Source organism: Biomphalaria glabrata, chromosome 5, assembly GCF_947242115.1.
Source record: "Biomphalaria glabrata chromosome 5, xgBioGlab47.1, whole genome shotgun sequence".
NCBI classification, from domain to species: Eukaryota; Metazoa; Mollusca; class Gastropoda; family Planorbidae; genus Biomphalaria; species Biomphalaria glabrata.
Genome location: NC_074715.1, coordinates 3,599,741 through 3,611,616, shown reverse-complemented (window position 1 = coordinate 3,611,616; position 11,876 = coordinate 3,599,741). Strand labels below are relative to the sequence as shown.

The following is an 11,876-nucleotide window of genomic DNA, read 5'->3' as shown; positions in this document are numbered from 1 at the left end:
ATGTTATTAGTATGCACATTTAAATTGTACCTCTCTATACGTCCCACTGACACTATAGCTCGTGGTAGTGAGTTCTTGGTAAGTTTCCAAACAAAATTCTTTTCAGGTCTTACCGGTCTTACTTTCATTTCTGGCTTTATGCCCGATTGTTGTTGATCTGCTTGCTCGTCGTCATGGCAACCTCTTCGGACTTTGATGTTGAGTCACCTCTTTGTCAGTATATAATGTTGATCTCTCTTTTCTGCGACTTTATCTGAAATTAAAGCTGGCGTCGTCTTTGTCATGTTATAGGGAAGTAACTGTTGTTGACAAAAAGGTAAAAATAGATTAATCTCCAAAATCACTTAATGTACAATAACTTTAACGCCTTTATGTGTGTAAGCTAGCGCGTTGTCAGCTTTTAATGATGTTAAGCTTTCTCCATTCCAGGATTTACATTATTTTTGCTAAAGCAAATGTCTTTATATCTCAGTATTTGAACAACAGATGTTAGGACACAGGATAACTCAATTGTCAGCAGACCATATACACATTTATTATTATACAATTACATATTGGTAATGCAAAATGTTTGTAAAATGTTTTACATGTTTCGGATGTTCCTTCAGAGTTGAAGTTTACTTCCTAGTCCAAACCTCCCGCAGGATGACGGGGGATGGGAGCGGGCAGGGTTTGAACCCTCGACCGTCGATAAATCTGAACTACAGTCCAGCGCGCAAACCGCACGACCAGGCAGCCATCCTGCAGCCTTAAAGGCGGAATTGAATATAACTTCCAGAATAAATCATGTTTTGCAAATTATTAATTCAAATTAAACTTAATACCAGGGATACTCTTTCTGAAAATATTGAGACGTGCCTTTTTATCTGCCATGGTGGAACATTTCGGGGCCCGATTTTCAGTTTTTTGTTTATTTATATACATTATATATTTTAGCATTAATATGTGTATGTATTTTAATGACATTCTTATTAGCATTATATTATATTTTTAATCAAAGTTTATAACATAGTTTCCAAAACTTTTATTGAATGGAACACTTTGCACATTTTGAGTATTTATCGGAAAATTTTGCTTATTTTTAGAAAGGTTAATTCACTTGTTGGCATACTAGTTAATCATTCCAGTGGCTCGTAGAACACCAGTTCAAGCCTCTCGAAACACTAGGGTTCTATGGAAAATAGTTTGGGAAACATTGTTTTATACTCATTAGTTTTAAAAACGAATTTTATTATTGAAACAGGTTCAGCAGAAAATGACCTTGACACTTCATGGTGTGTTTTTTTCCTTCACGTTGATCTCACTTCTGCTTCAAGTATTGGGACAAACTAGTAAGGCAGAACTACTACAGTAGGGTACATATGTATCATTGCTGCATTTATGTTGATTGTTTTATTGTTTGCAATAGATATATAGGGAATAACTGTAAAGTCCGTATAAATTACTCCGCCCGCCTATAAAAATCAATCCCTACTAAGAAGTGGTTCTCCCAAAACTTCTACATGGATCTGAGACCTGGGTGTTAGACAGAAAGCTACGAAAACTAACTGAAGGGCTTTAAACAAAGATGCTTGCGATTAATCCGGATATACAGAAGCAAGACCGCACAAAAAACAACAATGTCCTTGCGATCGCCGGCATGGACAGTAGAGAGGGATTTTTTATGGCCCGAAAGATATTCTGGCCAGTGGACGTATCCTGTATGGGGGGGGGGGCTAACGAATGCGGATAGCAGGCTTTTTTTTTTTTTGGTAAGCTGAAAGGTCACCACGGAAACTCTTTTAAGACCAGGCTTAGGCACCTTGCTTTTACTGACATAGAAAAGAGCACCTGGCTGCAGGCGGCTTTAGAGCGAGTCAGTTGGAGGTCTTTTACAAAGGCCACGGGATACACATTTGAGACCCCCAAAAATATATGTGTAACGATCAGACGTAAATGGCGAAAAGAAAATCTAAATCGACCACCGGCGGACAATGGTTATGCTTGCACTAGATGTGTCAAAATATGCAGGACAAAGTGGGTCTGCACATCTCATTAATTTTCGGACTTTCATTTTCAATTTCTTTTGATTTCGCCGTCTGCGTCTGTCCTCGTCAGCGGATTTTCTTTTGGTCTCTTTTCTATGTTAGCAAAAGGCAAGTTGGCGCCTAAGCTGGTCTCTAAAGCAAGAGCTGTCCTGAGTTGCTTTACATCGGAAGTAACCGTCTATTTCTAGGGCTGTTTTGGCATGGGTCAATAGGACAATTTGACTGTTTGGGTTGCATGGATAGTTTATTAGTGTATGCATAATTACATATACACATTCGTAAATAATACATTCATACATATATGCATCCAAAATTAATTTATTTATCAGGCATTATTTTATTCTTGCTTTATAAGTTGATTTTTTTTTAAAATCTGTTGTCTCTTTTATTTGGCATATCATAATGGAATCACAGCTGTCACACCAAGAACTACAAAGTTAACAACAAAGGTACCATCCACAACTACCACTTCTACAACTGAGGCACCAGCCACAACTACCACGTCTAAACCTGAAGTACCAGCCACAACTACCACTTCTAAACCTGAAGTACCAGCCACAACCACCACTTCTAAACCTGAAGTACCAGCCACAACTACCACTTCTAAACCTGAAGTACCAGCCACAACTACCACTTCTAAACCTGAAGTACCAGCCACAACTACCACTTCTAAACCTGAAGTACCAGCCACAACTACCACTTCTAAACCTGAAGTACCAGCCACAACCACCACTTCTAAACCTGAAGTACCAGCCACAACTACCACTTCTAAACCTGAAGTACCAGCCACAACCACCACTTCTAAACCTGAAGTACCAGCCACAACTACCACTTCTAAACCTGAAGTACCAGCCACAACTACCACGTCTAAACCTGAAGTACCAGCCACAACTACCACGTCTAAACCTGAAGTACCAGCCACAACTACCACTTCTAAACCTGAAGTACCAGCCACAACTACCACGTCTAAACCTGAAGTACCAGCCACAACTACCACTTCTAAACCTGAAGTACCAGCCACAACTACCACTTCTAAACCTGAAGTACCAGCCACAACTACCACTTCTAAACCTGAAGTACCAGACACAACTACCACTTCTAAACCTGAAGTACCAGCCACAACTACCACTTCTAAACCTGAAGTACCAGCCACAACTACCACGTCTAAACCTGAAGTACCAGCCACAACTACCACTTCTAAACCTGAAGTACCAGCCACAACTACCACGTCTAAACCTGAAGTACCAGCCACAAATACCACGTCTAAACCTGAAGTACCAGCCACAAATACCACTTCTAAACCTGAAGTACCAGCCACAACTACCACTTCTAAACCTGAAGTACCAGCCACAACTACCACTTCTAAACCTGAAGTACCAGCCACAACTACCACTTCTACACCTGAAGTACCAGCCACAACTACCACTTCTAAACCTGAAGTACCAGCCACAACTACCATCACTTCTTCTAAAGAAACGACATCAATAATAAGTTTACAAAAGTCGACCTACTCCTCAAGCCAGACACCAACAACTACTGAAGCTACTACTATGATTACTATCACCAATACAAATTATCATATTGGGAATATACTTGAGACCACTACAAAATGTAGAGGTATGATGTTAAAAGCTCTGCCAATTCTTGTAACATTAAATCTTGTTATTTTAAATGTAATTTAAATGTAAACTTCATTGTTTCAAATTTAGAGCTTTTCATTAAATTCTTAAATTATTGTTTAAACTTTGGTTTATCAAATTTATTTTGAGGATGCTGAAAAAATGGAACCTAAGTTTTTTAACATAGGGGCTCGGGTTTGAATCTCGTTAAAAATTCCGATTTTCAGTTTGGGAATTTTTATTGCGCTCATGAGTCCAACAGTAATAGGTATCTGTATCTGACATAAACTGGGGTAGTAACAGCGGTTGATGGTTAGTTACACTTGCGACATGACTCATTTGTTAACCATTGGCCATAGAATCAGATTTTTACATCCGCTGTGCTATAGATTGATAAAACTCATTAAGATACAAAACATTTATTTTTAAACCTTAACGCGAGTCTTCCAAATTGCTTTTAAATATTTTTTAACTAAATCTTAAATGGATTGTATTAGATATTGGTATTTACATTTATTAAATCTTTGGTGAAATAGCATAGATACACCAAAGTGTCATTTTCGTCATTAGCAATTAGTCAACTTCTTTTATTCTTCTTCTACTTTTTCTATCCAGCTTTATTGCTGCTGAGCTGGTCAGCTCTTTTGCAGACTGTGCCACGGAAAAATAGTGTGCTGTTTTATTTAGTTCAGCACTGCCGTACAGGGTGTTGGTTATGTTAGGCTGTAATGGAAGTAAGGGTCTGCCTAAGGATGGTTAGGAAGATGCATTTAAAGAGGATATGGTTTACGGTTACATAAGGGTGGGCGCAGTGTCCTCAAAGGAGAGTTGTGTGGAATTTATTTTGTTTAGATGGTAAATTAACAGAGGTGTATGTCCTGTTCTTAGTTGGAATATTGTAGATTGCTGTTTGCTGCTTCATGTTGATGGGGCATGCCAGCTTAAATAACGCAACTCATCTGTCAGGGTTCATTTTATGTTGGTCTGGACTTGGTTCCAGTGGCTCGATAGGGGGTTTCTTAGCTTGATAACGGTTATATAATTAGGAACAATTACTACTTGATATAGTTAACTCCAACTCCAGAATTCCAAGAATATGACAATGATACTTTAATACTTAATAATCTAATAGAGCACAAATAATGACCTAAACCTCAATGTATATTTAATACACACAACACCAGTCCAGGAACATAATACAACTGACTACCAATTTCACTGTTTCAAACAAAGGAAACTCACATACAAAAGCATCACGCCTAGGAGAAATAATCAAAGGGATACAACTCTTTTAAATAGTACAAAGAAATAACACAATCACTCTCATCATACCTACCCCTGACACCATCTAGAATAAAGAAAACTGTGACTCCAAACCTCCACTTTGCGGCGATACTCCCCCGTGTGGGTATCGGGGCTTGGAAATGACCAAGAGTAATAAATAACCCTACTGCCTTTCCACTTGCTTCAACTAAGCGAATAATAGTGGACCTTTCGCCCCAGCCTACTGTAAATGCCAAGGAATTGAAATTCAACTGCTTTAAATAGCAAATAATTTTTGTAGTATAAAGTATGTAAATTCTCGTTTAAGAAAATAAAAAAAATGTATTCATGACAATACAGTGAAGTAGTTGTTTTTTTTTTCTAAATATTACTTATTATGACATTAGTATTTACGAAAACATTAATTATGCAGAAATAAGAATATTTATCCAAATTTTATTATTGCAATATTGTATGTCTAGCTATTTATTGGTCTGATTTACAAATCATAATTTGATATTAAGGCTTAAGAGATCACAACAATGTCTCTCTCTCTCTCTCTCTCTCTCTCTCTGTGTATATATATAAACATATATATATATATATATATATATATATATATATATATATATATATATATATATATATATATATTGTTTTCTTTACTTCAATATAAACTCATTTTTTAATATATTTTATTAGTGTAAATTGATTGTTGCTTTTGACTTTTGTATTTATTTTGTAAGTTTGAAAAATAAAATTGTAATTTAGCTGATGCGACGAGAACTGTTTGGAAGCTGGACGTGTAAAAAAAAAAGAATAAAAAATATTTTTTCAGAATTTTAACTTTTTGTAATAAAACTTTTTGCTATACCACACTATAGATTAAATATTAAATTTTCTGTTCATCCTTCCACACACACCTCTATTAAATTACCATTTGAACAAAAACTCCACACAACTCCCACTTTATAGACACTGCGCCCACCCTTTTGAAACCGTAAACCATATCCCCTTTGAATGTCCCTTCCTAATCCACCTTAGGCAGACCCTACTTAAACTACAGCCCAACATAACCAACACCCTGTACGACAGTACTGAACAGCTGAAGAAAACAGCACACTATTTTTCCATGGCACAGTCTGCAAAAGAGCTCACAGCTCAGCAGCAATAAAGCTGGCTAGAAGAAGAAGAAGAAGAAATCCATCCTCCAACTAAACATTTTTTGATAAATTCACGAATATATTTGAATACATAGCGCTAAATATGATAGATCAGATTTCTCCCTCTAGTATAGTCAAGGTCTGTTTAATTCACAACAAAATATTCATCAATTGTTATCTTTCATTGTTTTACATCAGTATTATTTACAAAACAAGTAGCATTATGCAATTAAGTGACATATCAGTAAGTAGATACTATTTTGTATTCAAAAATGTCATGGATACAAATATAAAGTTATCAGATAAAAAATAAATAAAAAATGTGAACATAACCATACATTAAAAACATTGATATGTAATAATATTATTTTTAAAGACAATAAAATATACATCCATAACGTGTCTAAGACATTTGGCGCCAAATGGTCCAGTGCGAAACTTACGTAGACTAAAATAAACTTTGTAAATACGGCTGCGCCAAAAAATGAAATAAAAGAAAATACAGAAAGAAAAGGTAAGAAATTGAAAAGTGAACAAAATTACAGAGCGAGTTTATGTTTTCCCTCAAACTCAGAGGCGGCTCTTATCAAATTCACAAATGGACGAGAAATATATTCAAACCATATTCTTGTTTAGATCTTTTAAAGAAATTTTTAAAAATATGGCGTTATTTTTCACTTAAAAAGAAAATAGTGCAACATGTCGTATTTGTGACGGGTGTTCGAGTGTGACGTGTGTTTGGCTTGTTTAATGTCTAGGAGATGATTATTTTTGAAGTTATCACACACCGACCTATTAGCATATAAATCGGGAGCAGGCACGCAACGAGACAAGCAATGAAAGAGAGATACAAAAGTTAAAAATTGAAGAATATTTATTTACATAAATATTTAAGTGACTGGGGATAAAATGACTGGGATGAAGTAAATGGGATGAAGTGACTTGGGATGAAATGACGTTGATGAAATTATACCGGGGATGAAGTGGCTGGTGATGAAGTAACTGAGGATGAAGTGACTGGGGATGAAGTAACTGGGGATGAACTGACGGGGATAAAAAAAAACGGTGATAAAGTGACTTGGAATGAAGTGAAATGAATAAAAAGGCCGGGAATTAAGTAACTAGGGATGAAATGACGGGGTTAAAATGACGAGATGAAATGACGAGGTTAAAATGACGGAGATTAAATGACGGGGTTAAAATGACGAGATGAAATGACGGGGTTAAAATGACGGAGATGAAATGACGGGGTTAAAATGACGGAGATGAAGCGACGGGGTTAAAATGACGGAGATGAAATGACGGGGTTAAAATGACGGAGATGAAGCGACGGGGTTAAAATGATGGAGATGAAATGACGGGGTTAAAATGACGGAGATGAAGCGACGGGGTTAAAATGACGGAGATGAAATGATGGGATGAAGTGACCGACGATGAAGTGACCGGGTATTAAATGACGTGGATGAAAAGACCTGGGATGTAATGACGGGGTTAAAATGACTGAGGTGAAAGGAATGAAATGGCAGTATATTAAGTGACGAGGTTTATATGACTGGAAAAGGATGTACGAACGTGTTGAAGTGAACAGGGATGAGATGACTTGGAATGAAGTTACGGAGATGAAATGGTGGGGTTAAAATGACGGGATGAAACCATGGGGATAAAATGACGGGGGATGAAGTTATCAAGGATGAAGTGACAAAGAATGAAGTGACCAAGAATGAAATGACCAAGGATGAAGTGACCAAGGATGAAGTGACCAAGGATGAAGTGATCAAGAATGAAATAACCAAAGTCGGGCCCCGAAATGTTCCACCATGGCAGATAAAAAGGCACGTCTCAATATTTTCAGAAAGAGTATCCCTGGTATTAAGTTTAATTTGAATTAATAATTTGCAAAACATGATTTATTCTGGAAGTTATATTCAATTCCGCCTTTAAGGCTGCAGGATGGCTGCCTGGTCGTGCGGTTTGTGCGCTGGACTGTCGTTCAGATTTATCGATGGTCCAGGGTTCAAACCCTGCCCGCTCCCATCCCCCGTCGTCCTGCGGGAGGTTTGGACTAGGAAGTAATTATCTTCAACTCTGAAGGAACATCCGAAACATGTAAAACATTTTACAAAACATTTTTACAAAAGAGTGATTTCTGCCCAATTCTAGAACCGATATAAAGATGCTTTCATGTCTCCATGTAAATAAACATGTATATCGTTGAGTTGCCTCCCTCCAGACATATATATATATATATATATATATATAATATATATATATAAATTCATCGTGGTTTCATGGTGACCACATTTGTCATCCAGGAAGCTAACTACATTGCACCAGGTAGCTGAGTTTATGATGAATACTTACAGAAAAGTTTAGAGTGTGTCCCTAAAGCGTTGTCTTTGTCCATCTCCTGAGCGCTTTCCTTCCCGTAATTACCATACCATACAGGAGTCGTTTAGGGATGCGGTGATCTTCCATTCTGCAGAAGTGTCCTGTCCATCGCAGCTGGGATTGCATCAGGGTTGTGTGGATGCTTTGCAGACCCGCTATTGGAAGGCCTTCAGCATCTAGTTGTTGTTTTTTTCTTGCAATTTGACATTCAGTATTTTTCTGAGACAGTATACAGAAAATATCCAAAAAATTGAACAACTTCCACAATAGATTCCAAGAATAATTAACAATTTAATAATAAATAACATGAATAAATCTTCGTATCTTGTGGTATAAAGTCGTTAAACGTCTTCGGTGACGTTTTCGACACGAGCTCGTCTCTTTTGTTTGTATCTTTTTGTAGTTGTTGATAGTTTGTAGTTCATAGTTTCTGATATTGTTTCTAAAAATATTGAAACCTGACTCTTGAACTATCTTAGTAGACCTTATCAGTAGCCGATTTTGAATTTGTGTTTCCACAAAATCTGTCTTTGTAACCTTGTTAATTGGTCTATATAGTCTATGTCTTTGTGCCGAAGAAGTATATAAATGTTAAATAGATTACGTAAAAGTTTACGCGAGCTGAATAAATCACTATACATTGAGTCTCAACTAAGTTGATTATGACATCCAATGTCTTTCTCCGGATGACCATGTGTCCGAAGTAATCTTTTCCGTGCTTGATTTTTAAGTAAGTATTCATAGCTACAGCATACAATATTAACAATGTAACAATTATAACATTAATAGATCTCCGTATCCTGTGGTATCAAGTCGTTAGTCGAACTAAGAATTTAAAAACATACAAAAGTTAACGCTGTTTACCTCTCTTCAATATTTATGCTTCAGAGTTATGGAACTTATATTCACGTCACATAAAAAAGTTCCATCTCCTTCCACCTAAGCGAAGAAAAATTTATCAGGTGACAGAGGTTAGCTGGTCATTGTGGGGTCCAGTGGTCGTATTAATCCTGTTTTTTTTTATCTCTCTTTGAAAGTTACACCTAGAATTAAACTATATCTATCAGGTTATCCAATACTTATGAATATTAACGATGTTACAATAATACCATTAATAGATCTCCGTATCTTGTGGTATCAAGTCGTTAGTCCTACTAAGAATTTAAAAAGCACGTCTCTTCTTTTTGTATCGACGGAGATAGGGTTGTAGTTGTTGATAGTTTGTAGTTCATAGTTTCTGATATTCTTTCTAAAAATATTGAAAACTGCATTTTTATCTGCCTGAACAAGCCACTGCGGGGGCAGATTTTCAGTTTCTGTTTTTACACAAACTGTGTTTGTAACCTTGTTTTTAGAGTTTTACTTATTTGAATAAATTAAATTCATAAAAACGAAACAGAATTGATAAGGATTATGCAGGCTTTATGTTGTGGGCTCAACTGCTCCAAATACGTGTTCTCTGATAAAAATGAACATAGACTTCTAAAGTGTTTTTTTTTTTTACCCTTAATCCCTATATTACAGTAATTCTAACGTTTTGCACATTTTTATGTTAGTTTTATTGAAGTTGATTATTCTAAAAATAGATTTTATAAAATAAAAAGTTTAAGAGCTTAGAAAAAATAAGATTACAAAGAGAGTTTCTGTTATCACACAAACACAGAGGCGGCTCCCATTGAATTCAATAATGGACCGTAGTATTGTTTAAAAAAACTTGAAAACCTTTGGGCAGTTAAAAAAAAATAAAAAATAAAAAAAACAAACTTGTTTTCCTATTTAAAGTATAGCGCTTTCAAAATTATTTTTTTAATCATAAGTAAATTCCCCTTTCAGACCAAGTGATCAATGGTTCATGAAGGTGTCATGACGTCAGTACAACGTCTAACCACCTTTGTTTTTCCCAGCTAATGTCAGGTACCCATTAGAGATAGTTGGACTCAGAGGTGCCCTGAAGATCCCGAAATAAAAAATCCCAGTCTTACCGTTACGAAGCCAATCAATTTACCACTCAGCCACTCTGAACAGTCAATCCGACTAAACTCGTGTAGGCGTATCAAACTGGTGTAAATCAGTTACCTAATCTATTTAACCAAACCACACGTCTATTAGTACTCTGTACTACTCTGTGGCTGCCTGGTCGTGCGGTTTGCGCGCTGGACTGTCGTTCAGATTTATCGATGGTCCAGGGTTCAAAACCCTGCCCGCTCCCATCCCCCGTCGTCCTGCGGGAGGTTTGGACTAGGAAGTAATTATCTTCAACTCTGAAGGAACATCCGAAACATGTAAAAACATTTTACAAACAAACAGAAGAACAACGTAAAATCCGTCATATTCCCTACAGCGACCCAACTGGTCACCAAACCGATTGCTATGTGCTTAGAAGTGCATTATAGTTTACATAGATAAATCTATATTTTTGTTATAACTCGGCTTAAATCCGCCTTACTGACAGACATTTATTTTGATTTGTTACTGATTGTCAGTATGACCAGGTCAATATAAAAGTTTGTGTCACGTCATTGAATCTCATACGCTGTTTGTATTTTTAGCGGCCCCCGAAAGGGGAAAAGACGCTATTAGTTTTGTGCGAAATGTCTGTCCGTCTGTCCGTCCGTCCCGTTTAGATCTCGTAAACTAGAAAAAATATTGAAAATCCGACATCACAATATTTTAGACCATTCAAAGTTCTGATGCGACGGCTACTTTTTTTTTTTTCTGAAAGCGAAAAATCTAATTTTTATAATCAGTTATGCAAGCAGTTTTTTAAGAGAAAAATCTAATTAGTATGCTTTACAAATGATACCTAATTTTAAAACGAATAGAAATCTTGTAAACTTCATTTTTGTGAATTTATTTTTATTGCGGGATTTTTTTATTTTTTTTTTTAGGATTCGAATAAGAGATTGAGCCTTTTGAAAACAATTAGATCAATTATAAGACATCAATTAGGTCAGGGGAGGCGCGGTGGCTGAACGGTAAAGCGCTTGACTTCCGAACCGGGGGTCCCGGGTTCGAATCCTGGCGAAGACTGGGATTTTCAACTTTTGGAATCTTTGGGCGCCTCTGAGTCCACTCAGCTCTAATGGGTACCTGACATTAGTTGGGGAAGAGTAACGGCGGTTGGTCGTTGTACTAGCTACATGACACCCTCGTTAACCGTAGGCCACAATAACATGAAATTTACATCATCTGCCCTAAAGACCACAAGGTCTGAAAGGGGAACTAGTTAGGCCAGGTTCACATCTAACTTTACATTCACTTTCACCTATCCTTTGATCTGCGGGACCGTTGGGGCACTACACAAGATCTGTTAACCTTCTCTTTCCATTCTTATCTCTCATTTGTCTTTGATATAATTTCATTCCGGTGTTCTTTTTGAAAATATTGAAGCCTGCCTGGGTGGACCACTTCGGGGG

At 36.7% G+C, this 11,876-nt stretch overlaps 1 protein-coding gene across 1 annotated transcript; it reads left to right on the top strand.

Annotated features, from left to right (window-relative positions):
* Nucleotides 1–240: 240 nt before the first annotated feature.
* LOC129926173 (uncharacterized) lies at nt 241–5,470 on the top strand. Its single transcript, XM_056028518.1, has 3 exons — nt 241–316; nt 1,244–1,331; nt 2,442–5,470. The coding sequence occupies exons 2-3, from the start codon at nt 1,256–1,258 to the stop codon at nt 3,707–3,709; spliced, it is 1,344 nt and encodes a 447-aa protein (XP_055884493.1). The 5' UTR covers nt 241–316; nt 1,244–1,255; the 3' UTR covers nt 3,710–5,470.
* The last annotated feature ends 6,406 nt before the right edge of the window (nt 5,471–11,876 follow it).